The 13,876-nt window shown below is 39.2% G+C and overlaps 2 protein-coding genes across 2 annotated transcripts; one reads left to right on the forward strand and one right to left on the reverse strand.

Annotated features, from left to right (window-relative positions):
- Positions 1 to 282: 282 nt before the first annotated feature.
- ykt6 (YKT6 v-SNARE homolog (S. cerevisiae)) lies at positions 283 to 5,317 on the reverse strand. Its single transcript, XM_044195126.1, has 8 exons — positions 5,111 to 5,317; positions 4,566 to 4,732; positions 4,240 to 4,322; positions 3,424 to 3,524; positions 3,209 to 3,313; positions 2,811 to 2,876; positions 2,325 to 2,426; positions 283 to 2,229 (listed from the first exon to the last, which is right to left on the reverse strand). The coding sequence occupies exons 2-8, from the start codon at positions 4,667 to 4,669 to the stop codon at positions 2,194 to 2,196; spliced, it is 597 nt and encodes a 198-aa protein (XP_044051061.1). The 5' UTR covers positions 4,670 to 4,732; positions 5,111 to 5,317; the 3' UTR covers positions 283 to 2,193.
- A 3,664-nt stretch (positions 5,318 to 8,981) lies between these two features.
- On the forward strand, positions 8,982 to 13,868 carry gck (glucokinase (hexokinase 4)). The gene is made up of 10 exons (XM_044196406.1): positions 8,982 to 9,173; positions 9,712 to 9,874; positions 10,014 to 10,168; positions 10,426 to 10,545; positions 10,727 to 10,822; positions 10,941 to 11,040; positions 11,643 to 11,826; positions 12,460 to 12,615; positions 13,069 to 13,302; positions 13,617 to 13,868. Exons 1-10 carry the CDS (start codon positions 9,093 to 9,095, stop codon positions 13,762 to 13,764), a joined length of 1,437 nt encoding a protein of 478 aa, XP_044052341.1. The 5' UTR covers positions 8,982 to 9,092; the 3' UTR covers positions 13,765 to 13,868.
- Positions 13,869 to 13,876: the final 8 nt, after the last annotated feature.

Consider the following 13,876-nt stretch of genomic DNA (forward strand, 5'->3'; position numbering starts at 1 on the left):
ATGTATTCTGTTCCTATTAAGATGCGACATTTCCTACACGTGAAGGACGCATCAGTTTCTAAGCTGAGCTTGCCTGTAGAAGGGCAGAGAGGAGAGGCCAGAGCTCTGAGTTTGCTGATTAAAAGGATATTAAAGATAGGACTGTTGACTTACAGACAAGTTTACCTTCGCATTGTTTTGCAGGATGCCCGAAAGTACAACCAGCACACCAGAAGCCACTTTTTGTTTATCTAAGCAAGATTACATGTTCTGTAAACAAATCAATGTTCCAAAATCAAAATGTTAATACAGACAGAAAAGAACAGTTTATTATCTGAAGTCTTTGTTTTAAATTTGCAGACCACATCTGGATCAAAACGTTTAATGCAGGCCGTTAAACACACTGGTCAGTAAGACCTGACTTACAAATAGCTACAGAATATTTGACGGATTCCAAATTCAGCAAATCAATTGGAAATTTAAAACCAAAATGGAGCAAACATCGCAGAAACAACCCTGGACACGCTTAACATGGGAATTAGTCATAAGAATAGCATATACAAAGGTCAATTTACTGTCCTTTATGAGAAATATTTCCATTTATTCTCTCTACTTTAAAAGAGAAATACGCCAGCAGTCTGCAGAGATATTGCACAAAAGTTTACACTGTAAAAGCATAAAGAGCTATTCAGATCACACACACACACACACAAACACACAACAGTCCTCACACACAGGCACTCAACATCAATGCAGCCTGCAAATGTTGTATATCAGCAAATCATACACGCATACAACAGAAAGCGAGCAGAGAAACATCTAAAATACACAACCGAAGGCATCACTTTATCTTAAACCGTTTAGCAGAAGAAATTTCTACCCAGTCAGACCTAAATGCAAAGCAAACAGTGCTGACAGTAGAAAAACAAAAAAACAAAAGTCAGCTGTGGAGTGTCTTAAAACAAGACTGGGGTGTGAAATCACTCAACATATGTCTGTTCTCTTTTCAGAAGTTATACCCATTTTAAGAGAAACTTGACTAGCACACAATAAGAGGCCAGAGGGTGCAACAGCACCCAAGGTGTTGCTGGAATGCCCTCAGTCACAATAAATGATGGTAAAATGTCAGCAATCCCAGGTTTGAGAGGTACAGACGAGCCCTGGACTGCAGAGGTCTGACTCTAAAAACCTGCTTAAGTGTCATGTGTGTTGGCTATCAAGAGTGTAAAGCATGGCTACAGTAGACACAGTAAAAGAGCATTCTTCTCATGAGACAATATCATGTTAATACAGGACAGGGGGGGTTACATGTTAGCCACACTGCAATAAGGCTGCGTCTATGAAGAAACATCTTTTACACCCATTCTCCCACTACTCATCAGCTTTAAAACGCATCATCACTCACTAACACACTCACCCAAAGTGGGAATGTTTTAAGATTTCATTTAACACTATGAGACAGAGAAAAGTAAAGAAGTTGTGTAACTTAATCCAGTCTAGCAATGATGTTTCAAAATCATTGTAAAATTCGGTGAGTTTTAATATCACACGTCCAAGCAGCCACTTGCTGTCTTGGCTCACATTAGAGTTTTTAAGACTGACCTCAACACTGAGGCTCATTGGAATAATAAAGTAAATAAACAGGGCCACCTAGTGCACAACAAAGGTTATGCCTGCAAAAAAAACTATTTAGGTTTTGAAGAACTGAACCAAAACTGTGACATATTTTATGAATTCACAAGATAAGACAGTGAGATTGTCAGAGTTGCCTTGAAGCAGAAGCACAACCATGGTTAATACTCTTTCAAGAGTTGAAATCAAACTATTAAGATTTGATTGAATCTTAACAACATTAAATGGTTTGAAGACGTTTCAACAACACATCACCGATACACAATGTCACACTATCATTCCTCAGCTGGTATTGAAACACCACACAGATGTTTAACCTTTGAAAGGTTAAAAATAATTCAAATGTTACTTCTTCCCCTGACCAAACCCCATCACTCCTTCAGCCCCCATCAGTCACAATCCAGACGGGTCATGCTTTGACTGGCCACCACCCTTTCTTGCTCTTATCCTGGCACCCCACCCTGGATTGGACAGCGTCCGTTCTGTCCTTTGTGTTGAGAGCAGGTAGCTGGTGCATGATGGGAGTTGTAGGAAAAGCAGAAAGGCAGAGAGAGGCGTGTCCACGAGGACGAGGCAGTGACATCACATGATTTCACAGCATGAGTTCTGTTTCCGTGCCTGCAGGGTTAACATGAACACACATGCACACAGTCAGGCGTGTAAACAGTGAATGGCCATTAGACTTGTTAATAAGGCGAGACGTCAGTACTTACAGTCTTGTAGAAGGCTTTGGACTGGTTTCCCAGGTGCTCTGACTTTGCCACAAGATCATCCAGTTTCTCTCCTCTCTCCAACAGACTTTCCATGGTGTTGTGCTGCAGAAACAAAATACTTGTTTATGAAATAGCGTGCAGTGTAAAGATTTTGATTTGACAGTCCTCTGGAAATGCTACATAACATTTCAGGCATGTAGAGCCACAATTTAGTCAATAAAACCGATGCACTGTTAATAGGCTCTGGTCTGAAGATTATTTCCCCCGCTATGGTTTATTGTATAGTTGTGGGGCCCAGAACTTGGGGATGAGAAGAAACTTGCTCCTCTCAGTTTAGTACTCTAGTAGTGTGTGTTCTGCTATAATAAAAAAATAAAAAATAAATAAAATCTTCTAATCCCTCTATTTAAGAAAGTAATATGCAAATATTTCAGCCTCTTGATTTCAGTATTCTAAGTTTGGTCTAAGCTTGGGGAGGTATTTTACCAAAATGATCTTTGTCTCATCCAGCTCTGCCTGCACTTTGGTCATTGCGTCTGCTTCCCTGGGGTTCTGGGGGGAAAAAAAACAAAACAAGCTGTCAGGCACACTGCTATTGCATGCTGATCATTTGGCAGCATTTCGTACACAAGCTCTTTGATTGGCCACAAACAGATTCATGAATTTCATCTTCATGCCTCCATCGTTATGTTTACTCCAGAACATATTTCAATACTAATTAGTAAACAGTATCAAATGACTAAGACATTTAGAAAATCTGGCAAATATGAAGACACCCAAGTGAATCGGATATTGTTCTCAATACACAATCATAGTCTAGTCATACTCACAGGCTATCAGGGTTTCCTTTGACATCTTTTCGGATAAACAGATTACAAACTGACCTGGTATTTAGAAAGGTGAATATCCAGGGCTTTGTAGTTTATGGTTTCAGGATTACCAGAGGGCCAGTCTATACTGTCCACTTGCCTGGAGAACTCCTCTAATACCTAAAAATAAAAATAAAAACCAACCAGATAGCAATCTCAGATAGCAATATCGAGGTTGACAGCAAAGTGCAATAATTATGTATTTTTATTTACATGTTTTTTTTACCTACCTTGTCTAGCAATGTGAAACAGACTCTCTGTGGGTATTCAGTGTCTGCGATGACCACAGCACTCAGGTTGTCATTTCTTACATACACATGGCACAGGTACTCTGAAAGAAAGAGAAACCAGAAACCATGTATGGTACGATCAGTGTGATAAAAATGGCATTTCCTGGTCTTATGTACAGGTGAACCCAGAGCCAGTTGGCGCCCTTTATTAAGAAAAGCAGAAGTAAAACAAACAGATTTTGAAATAAATGCATTGTGGCTGTACTTGTTTAACATTAGCTTCATGAAACATGTCGTTATATATGTATCATTTTGATAATTCAGCTCGATTCATGCTTAGTGAGTAAAAAGCAAGGGACCAGGCGTACATGTACGAGCAGCTAACATAGACCGAAGGAGTAAGAGTCTGGCTGATTTGCTGATTTATTGTTTGTTGGACCTGATTTAAAAAACAGACATGGGGAGGGTGAAGGGTATGACATGCAACAAATTTCCCTGGCCAGAATCAAAGCAGGGGCATAGCTTGTTACATGGTGTACCTCTTAACCACTTGGCCAACTGGATGCCCCTTGAATTCTAAATATTAGCTACTTGTTTCTGTTCCACACATAACACAAAGTTAATACTGTTACGTATTCTGGGTGGCACCAAACCTAGTGAGAACTAGATAAGTGTAGCGCGACACTGAAACAGTTATAATAAATTAGACCAAATACCAAAAAAAGACAAGTTAAATGTTTCCAGGCAGAATTAAAATCACTGTATCTCAAAAGGTAACCAAACAGACATCAGCTTAACATTTGAGCTAATTTTTACCTTGTTCTTTGACAGAGGCACGGCTCCCTTGTGATGTCCGTTCAACAATCAAGGCACTGGTGAAGGTCATAAACTCCTGAACACTAAATAAACAAAAACAATAGTGTCACTGGTGGAAAAGTATCCCAGTATGGGCAGGCAACATTATTTGTACTAAACACTGTATTGTGGCTTGTAATCAATTATCAAATTTGCTGCAAAACCAAACCAACTGTTACTATTTGCATACTCTCTGCAATCTACACACATAAAATGAGGACAAAAAAGTCAAACAGATCAAAAATGTTTAAATCAGTCAGATGCTGGTTATATTCAGGCAGACCTACCTGGAGCGCTGAAAGAAGCTGAAGGAGGAGAGATCATAGGCCGATTTGAGGAGGTTGGCTTTGGTCGCTCCTTTGTAATGGATGCTGAGGCTGTAGAGCTTCATGTTGCCGCCGGATCAGTTCTGGTCTGTCAGTCACAGCAGATACGATCACACAGCCCTGATGATCTAATTTGGAAGATGACACCAGCAGAATCACACGAGAGCTTTATCCCTTTCAGAACAGCCAGCTAGCTTCCCTGCTAACAATAACGCAGCTAAAGAAACTTGAGTGAAGTACAGTTGACAAGTGCTAGCTTACAAGTGAAAGTAGCCGCCTTATTATTAACATTAACCACCAAGCTAACCGAGTATTGTTAGCCATGCTCCGCTTCAGTAAGTCTTTTTCTCCAAGAGAAGACAAATTGGTTAACTGACAGTGAGTAGTACAAATTTACCACAGGCTGGTGATCATGTAAATGCGGTTTAAAACATTTCTGAAATCAAGTCACGCATACTGCTAGCTACAGATGCTATCAGGTCTTCGTGAGGCCTCTTCTAACTTACCAGACAAATCAGCAGCAAACAGTTTGATTCCCGTCAAAACAACCGAATACACGTTTTATTCCACATAAACTAAAACTCAGAAATATATATCGCTCACGTCAAGCGACGTAATCGCAATGTAGTTAACGCTAACTAAATAGTTTAGGTAGGTAGTTAAGTGACCAATCACCACGTCACGATCCTCAAACGGTCCAACAGGATATTGGCTCCGGTGGAAACAAACAAGCCGCTATATTCATAGTTCCGATTGGATACAAGATAAAAGTTTCTAAAAGTACTTAATGCTAGTCCAATCAGTGGGGGATTTTGCACTTCTAAATACTATTTAACTTGAGACGGATAATATTAACTTTTCATCAAGCGTTCAATAAAATAAAACATGTTTTAACTGTTAACTGCAGCGAGACCTCATCATAAAAACGTGCAGTTTTTTTTCCTGAAAAGCAGACTTTATTCTGTAGGCTTTCTTCCTTCCATGTTGATGATCATAGACCTAAATACATATTAGCTTTACAGTGTATGATGTTGATAACAAAATATCTGATCGAACTCATTCATTCACTGATCAACTCCGTTCTCATCCACTGCGTGGGAGTCTGTTTACATTAATTATTTTGGAAAAACAAGACTGGGTATGAAAAACGACATTTTTGAGGCAGGTTTTTACTGTTTTAGATTTCAGTTGGCTTTAGTAGTCCTTGTTCCATATGCTATTTGTAAAATAAAATAACTTGATATCATTAGGCCTACTTTCTACACAGCACCTGTTGATGTAAAGCCAAACAATAAAAGCCTTTCAATAAGATAATGGATCTTGGAAATAATGGACCTCTGTATAAAATGATTATATTGACACGGATATGATGATGATAATGATGATCCCTATTAGTAAATAGTCATCCTAATTAAATTGCTCAAAAATTAAATTCAAAAATTAATTTTAACTAATGTAATTTGGTAGCATTTTAGATCTTCGTTGATAATAATAATAATAATAATGGGTGTAAAAGTTTTAAACAGCTTGGTGGCCTTGTGCGTACCGAGTTTTTTGTCTACCAAAAACATGGCACCCTCAATTGATGTTTTCTCTGGCAATCTTGCTCCATTTAACAATTTTCTCTTGGCCACTTAACTCAGTGGTAAGTGGCATGGCATAAGTATGCCCGTAATTCATTTCCAAGGCAACACATTGAAATTGTTTTGGCATGGAAACCGCTAAGCCTTTAGGTGCATCTGTTGACAGGTCAGTTGCACCAGGGGAAGAAATGATTTTTCTTTCCTGGAATTAGTTTTGGTTGCGTTAAGATATTGAAGTAGCCTATCGTGGTCAGTAAGGAGGCCAGCTACAAACTGGAGGTTTTCTCAATATTTTTCTAAATTTAATGGCTGTAAAATATAATCGTTCATCACTTGAATGACGGTCTGGATGGAAAGGTCATTGTTTTAATCTATGTTTCTTGTTTGACTGACTGCTGGAGCTGATGGCACATCCAGTGCGCCGATGCGGATATTAACTGGACCTGTTAACTGCAAGAATGAAGACAAATCCATAGGTTTTTACATAATATATCTGCAGGAATGAAGATGAATCCTTAGTGTTCCGTAAAATATCTGCTTTCCTAAAGATTTAATTTCACTGTTAACCAGTTAGGCCTTGAAAATACTGCAGATATGTTTGAGACTTGCTGCTGAACATTATGTAGATCAAACGTATTGGGGATATAGTAGCGGCCGGGCAGCTTCCCATAAAAGGATAACATTTTCTTTACACCACATGCACGGACGCCGAGTTAAAACACCTTAATATCAGAAACGGTGGAATCTCCAAAACTCCTGGGAAGAACGAGTGATCTTCCCCAGCAGAGCACTGGTGGTCGACACGACACTGCGGATTTAATCCTCGTCGTGATACGATGGATAAGGTAAAGAAAAAAAAAAGATTTAGTTAATAAAAGTCAAGGTTGTCTGCTGTGTCGCGACAACTGATTAAAAATGTTTGGAAAATGTTGCAGGGATGTACAGTGACATTATATCCATCTATCGATCCACATGTCTGTCTAAGCAGGCAATTAAATAAGTAAGTCAGTATAGGTAAATAGGTAAATAGCAACCAAGAATTTAAGTTAATATGTAGCCTACCCATTAAATAAGTGATTAAATATCTGTGGGTAATGCAAGTCAAGCAGCCTAACTATAATTAAGTAAGTAAGTAAGTAAAAACTGTAACTAATTATGCAAGTAAACAGGTGTAAAGGTAAGTAATCAAGCATACAAGTTATTGAGTTTGTAAGTACAGTAAGTCAGTGTTGACGTCTAGAAACCTGGTGCTGTAGAGTGGGCCCATGGCTGCAGTATGGATCTCAATTCATAGTATAAAGTGATGGACAAGACATCCAGAATATTTCAGTTGGTTGTAATGTTGCATCAGGACAAAACATGATCTCTTCTGTTTAAATATTTTACTCATCATTAAGTGTCATATAGCTTCCATGAAATAACTAGGAGATACTTGATGTTGTCAAAAATTATGGAAAAGCTTTATTTTTTTCCCAAACTTAAAGCTACTTAAGGGAACATTTAAGGAGAAAATTAAGGATTAAAAGTATATCTTATATATGTGTGTGTGTTTAGGTCAGGGTCACTATTTGGGTTTACTCAGAAATCCTATGTCAGGTCACTGGGGGAGAGGGTCACAGTTACCTCACAGCCAGAGTCAGAGCTAAGAAAAGCTCTGACCTCTGCTCAGGTAAACTAGCGGAGCTGATAAGCACAGGTGGCCTTCACCTGCAGCATACTATTGTTAGTTTTAGAGGTCATTCATCCCTCACTGTTGCTAATTTTAGACATGTTTCTAATTTTACAAATATATGCGTCACTCTCTCAGGCCTCTGAAGTTCCCTCCTTGAGCAACCCTGTGGTTTTGTATGTTGCTCTGCTGAATAAAAAGATGATGAGTTCAGATCACAAGGTTCATGTTCGAATTAAATTGATTTGTCATGTTGGTGGGTTGTAAAATGTCAGTCGGTTGGGTGAGCTCTAGGTCACAGGTCACACCTTACAACATGAAAGCAAAGAATAATTTACCAAATTTTTCTCAACTCTTTTTTGCTACATTAAAAGGCCATCTGAGATAGTTTATATCCCCTAAAGGTGATGAGTATTCAGTTCTTCACACTGACAAATTATGGTGATTATTGTGAGATTATGATTTTGTGTTTTTTTTGTTCATATAACCTTAAAGAGGTTCTCCTGCCAAGGATAGCAACAATTAAACAGAATTACAGACAAACAACATAAGGCAGAGTACTCAAAACACATTTCACAAGAAAAAAATTAGAACATTTTGTGGTAGGTTTAATTATCAACATTTGTCATAACACCATGATAACATAGGATTCGTAAAACCTGTAGTTCAGAATGTAATTTATTGTTGATAAGTAGTTTGTGTATTAAACACGTCAGCATCCATCTTAGTTATTAATGTCTCTATGGTTCATTTGAGAATTTGTTTTTTCATCAAAAGAATAAAATAATTGTGTATATTCAATCATGCCTTATGTGGAAACAGGAAGATGACATATATGATCATATATTAATGATCATATATTATCCAAACCCATCCAAATGCTCTGCCAGTCAATGATATGTTTAAATATGCCTCCCTGCAATAAAACTGAACTGTCCATAAAACTTAATTCTTACTTTGTAGAAATTAGGTCACATAGATTTTTTATTAGTTTTTGTACAGAGGTTGTACTTCTGTGTGTATGTTTGAAACCGATCACCAGATGGGGTGAGACTGGGAAGGGGTGGGCATTTACGTCTGGTGTGGCCAGCCCACATCACCTGAGCATAAAAACAGCTGAGGTTCTCATTCAGTGGTACTCACACTTCACTGACTCTGCACACACACAGGGTGGACACACACTCCCCACACACCTAGAAACACACACAGCGGTATCATTTAGTTAAACCTGTGAAGATGCCGTGTATCAGCTCTCATCTCAACCAGATGGTGAAGATGCCGTGTCGCTACAGCTCTGTGGTTGATAAAATCCTCATGGTAAGATTCACTCTTCTGTCTGATAAGTAGTTTTAGAGGTTTAAGTAATTTGTAGCTTTAGTATTGCTATGGATTTGTATTTTTCTCCCATGTGACTGTTGAAATAACCATAGTCTTTATACACAGACTGCTCCATGTTGTTTCAGAAGAAACTCCGGGTGAGGAGCTTGTTTGTATTAGATGTTCAGATGCTACTTTGTCCTGTACTTTATTGAAAATATGGTTGTATGTGGGAACGCTGTAGCAGAACTTAGAGTCCTCTCCACTTAATTTCATTGTGTTGCATTGTTTTCTCTTATTCTTTCTATAGCATCTCATTTGTCTGTGCTCTGATTCCTTTTTTGCTGTGACTGCTTCTGATTTCCCTTCTTGTTTCCAAACGTGAAACCTCACTTATCTTTTCAAAATAAGTGAAAACTACGTTTCACAGTATGGTTTACAAGCATGGTCCCCGTGCATATGGTCTACACTAAAATAAATATATAGGTAATTGGTCTGTGTGCAGCTCCTGACCTGCTCCTCTCTCCTCTTGTTGCAGGTAGAGCAGATCCTGTCAGAGTTCAGGCTGAAAAAGGAAGAGCTAAAAGAAGTCATGAAGAGGATGCAGCTTGAGATGGACAGAGGGCTGCGTTTAGAGACCCACGAAGAGGCCAGTGTCAAAATGCTTCCAACTTATGTCTGCTCCACCCCTGAGGGATCAGGTAGATACTCGTTCTTCAATCGTAAGATGATCACTTTTTTGGTAAAATTAAGCAGATGTCAACAACGTGCAATGTAATGTTTATCACCTGGGTAGTTAAAGCCAGTATGTGCATTCAGATGTAGTGTGTGTTTTGACAGAGGTGGGCGATTTCCTGGCTCTGGACCTGGGGGGGACAAACTTCCGTGTGATGCTGGTGAAGGTGGGTGCAGATGAGGAGAGGAGCTGGAAGGTGGAGACCAAGAACCAGATGTACTCCATTCCAGAAGATGCCATGACAGGCACTGCTGAAATGGTTAGTGACTCTAGTATTTACATAGCAATTTTTTCTCAGTATCAGTGAGTGCTGATTTTACGTCGAGAGTTATTCGTCCACTTATAGAGCTGATATAGCTCTATGGTGACAAAATTATCTAAGAGTGCCAAAAAAATTCCTAAAGGGTCTGGTCTTCTGAAACCCTGGCGTAGCGTTGACCCTCTCAGAATGAAATTAGTACTAATTATTGTGCGTTTTTTCCACATCTCATATCCTCTCTTTCTCTCTCTCTGCAGCTATTTGACTACGTAGCAGAATGTATGTCAGACTTTTTGGACAAACATCATATCAAGCACAAGAAGCTTCCTCTGGGTTTTACCTTCTCCTTTCCTGTACGACATGAGGACATTGACAAGGTAGTATGTTATACTGTATAATGGACTTTTAAACAATACTAAAATGGGTAACAATAACCTCCTCCACCTTTTACATCAAGAAAAAGACTTTCTTTGATTCACTTTATTTGCCAGATTTATAAAAGTTCTGTATGTATTATAAAGTTTATACGTTTAAGGTTTGTCTTTTTTCTTTCCACAGGGCATCCTGATTAACTGGACCAAGGGCTTCAAGGCTTCTGGGGCAGAAGGGAACAATGTTGTGGGTTTACTCAGAGATGCTATCAAGAGACGAGGGGTGAGTTACTGTATATTAGAATTATTTTCTTTCTTAACAAACAACTTAAGACTGATTTTTAACACCTGTACACATCTGGATGACTCTAAATGCATTGTGATTTGGTGTTGTCATTTAGGACTTTGAGATGGATGTGGTTGCCATGGTGAATGACACAGTAGCCACCATGATTTCCTGCTATTACGAGGATCGCAGCTGTGAAGTCGGGATGATTGTTGGTAAGTCGTTATAAACACACACAAGCATGAATGCACTACTGATATGCACTCATGAACACACTATGCAGTGGTGTACATTTACTGAAGTACTGTACTTATGTACAATTTTGAGGTGCTTGTACTTTACTTTCTTAAGAAAGTTTACTTTCCAGATTCAGATTAATAATATAAAATATAATCAACAAATAAATTATGATATTATTTTATCAGTAAGACTTGATACCCAGGGGGGAATTCACAAGCTACCCAGCAGTTTATAAAGTAATATATATATATAAATAGAAATTAGCCCCACCTTTAACAGTAAAGTGGTGTACACGCTAATGATTCAATAATTATAATCCAATAATATAATATACATTATTCTGAAATGGGCCATTCTGCGTAATGAGTATTTTTACTTTTGTTAAACATATTTTGATATTAATACTTTTGTACTTTTACTTAAATGCAGGACTTTTATTTGTAACAGTATTTCCACACTGTAGTATTACTACTTTTATTTAAGTAAAACATATGAATACTTTTTTCACCACTGCTTATATGCAGACATGCAGACTGGAGCACATCTAAGGTTCATATTTTTGCTTTTTTTTAACCAGGTACTGGTTGTAATGCGTGTTACATGGAGGAGATGAGGACTGTGGAGCTGGTGGAGGGGGAGGAGGGCCGGATGTGTGTGAACACAGAGTGGGGGGCATTCGGAGACAACGGGGAGCTGGAGGAGTTCAGACTGGAGTACGACAGAGTGGTGGACGAGACCTCGATTAACCCTGGACAGCAGCTGTGAGTCAAAGAGTGCATTCAGTTCAAACATGAAGTCAAATTCACACGTAGAAAAGCTCGGCACTTGTTTGATGCAACTTCATCTACTGTATACACATGCACTCACATGTTAGTCATCGGACATTAAAGCTTAGAGTAATATGTCATTAAAGGTGCTGGGAGTAAGAGATTCACATTGTGATTTAAAACGTGCCACACACTCCCTCCGTCATTCTCTTATTGTTTTTCTGAATTAATCTTCCTTCTGTGACGATACTCACCTGACTCTCACCTGAGGTCTCTGTGTAGTTGCTAAGCTACCATCTGTTTTTCCTGAGGATGTTTGTAAACGGCCAGAGGCCTCATACGTCAGTGGTTAGTCAGCGGATGGGGGTGTCAGACTAATGATCCCTCTCCGCTGCTTGCCATAGTGCCTGTCGGGCTAATGGCTGTTTACCTTTTGCACTGGCAGCCCCTTCACACAGACAACTGCTGAGCCCAGCCTCATTCAGCCTCTTTAGCATTGACGTTGACATCCTCATCTGCTCTCCTTTCCCAGCCCGTGTAGAGAAAGAGTTTTGTGACTCGCATATCCTTCCTGTTTCTTCCGCCATTAAAGTTACTTGTCTCTTCTTTTGTTCTTGCCTCCTGTAGTTATGAGAAGCTGATCAGTGGGAAGTATATGGGTGAGCTGGTTAGGCTTGTTCTGATGAAGCTGGTGAATGAAGACCTGCTGTTTAACGGTGAAGCCTCAGAGCTGCTGAAGGCACGTGGCAGCTTTGAGACGCGCTACGTCTCACAGGTGGAGAGGTGAGCATTAATGAATCCTAACCTGGCTGCGGTTAAGACAACTTTATTGTTATAAATGTTGCCTCCTGTATGAAAACATCAGACAAAAGATAAGATAAGACATTATTTATTATCCATATAGACAATCATTATCATCAGGGAAAAAGCACATAAATAAAATAAAAACAAATAGTGATGTAAATCCTGTTTGTTACATAAGCGTATGCTGATGACATGAGCTTATATAACAGTGTTGATGGGGAATATAGAGAAGCTATTTGGTTTGCCTTACTTACGGTTCTTACCTACTCTAATATTTGTAGATGCTTGTTTTAATATTTGAGTACTGAGTATAAAAGGAAAATATAAAACGTGCTATTTCATATTTTCATTAACATAGTGGAACCATTTTGAAAACATGTACATTGGGCATCTAGAAACGTCTGCTATTTCTCATTTTGCCTTTTTTTTCAGTGACACTGGGGATGGAAAACAAATCTACAATATCCTGTCCTCGCTGGGTGTTCTGCCGTCAGAGCTGGACTGTGACATTGTGCGTCTGGTCTGTGAGATTGTTTCTACTCGCTCTGCTCATATGTGCGGCGCAGGGCTTGCTGGTGTGATCAACCTGATGCGGGAGCGACGCAGCCAGGAAGCCCTGAACATCACAGTGGGGGTTGACGGATCTGTCTACAAGCTGCACCCATTGTGAGGAATGCTTTTAGACTTTTGAATATCTTAGTTTTCTGAATATATATTAAAGTACTAAGTAAATTTTCTTGACTGAAAAAAATCCATCTCTTGGTCTTGCTATACTTTTGTTTCCTCCATGTAAACATATTTAGTTATATAGACTCAGTGAATGCTTCTTGGCCGTATATTAAACTCCCAAAATCCACTTTATTGGAGTAAAGAATTTAGACAATTGGATAACTAAGAAAAGGTTTAGAAAGTTATAACGGAGGTGGTACAGATGGAGGTTTAACTAATTCCGTACACTAAATGTGCTGTCTCTGTCTCAGTTTTCGTGACAGGTTCCACAAAATCGTCAGGGACCTCACCCCTCACTGTGAGATCACCTTCATCCAGTCGGAGGAGGGGAGCGGTCGTGGAGCTGCTCTTATCTCAGCAGTGGCCTGTAAGATGGCTGCATGCATGATGACACAGTAAAGGGAGCTGAGCTGTCTCCCGGCAGGACAGCGGGAAAGCAAGCCTGAACTCTGATCTGAGAACATTGATGACATGTCATCCACATTGGTTTACTGTGACGGACTGGCCCATT

Source organism: Siniperca chuatsi, linkage group LG5 (genome assembly GCF_020085105.1).
Source record: "Siniperca chuatsi isolate FFG_IHB_CAS linkage group LG5, ASM2008510v1, whole genome shotgun sequence".
NCBI lineage: Eukaryota > Metazoa > Chordata > Actinopteri > Centrarchiformes > Sinipercidae > Siniperca > Siniperca chuatsi.

Bases quoted from the DNA above. Each gene is read 5' to 3' on its own strand.
- ykt6 (XM_044195126.1), bottom strand. From the start codon at position 4,669: ATGAAGCTCTACAGCCTCAGCATCCATTACAAAGGAGCGACCAAAGCC. The intron at 2,877-3,208 runs GTCAGTTTGTAA...TTTTCCCCCCAG, and splicing joins TTCACCTTTCTAAATACCAG to AACCCCAGGGAAGCAGACGC. The intron at 2,230-2,324 runs GTAAGTACTGAC...TTAACCCTGCAG, and splicing joins CCAAAGCCTTCTACAAGACT to GCACGGAAACAGAACTCATG.
- gck (XM_044196406.1), top strand. From the start codon at position 9,093: ATGCCGTGTATCAGCTCTCATCTCAACCAGATGGTGAAGATGCCGTGT. The intron at 10,546-10,726 runs GTAGTATGTTAT...TTCTTTCCACAG, and splicing joins GACATGAGGACATTGACAAG to GGCATCCTGATTAACTGGAC. The intron at 13,303-13,616 runs GTGAGGAATGCT...TCTCTGTCTCAG, and splicing joins GTCTACAAGCTGCACCCATT to TTTTCGTGACAGGTTCCACA.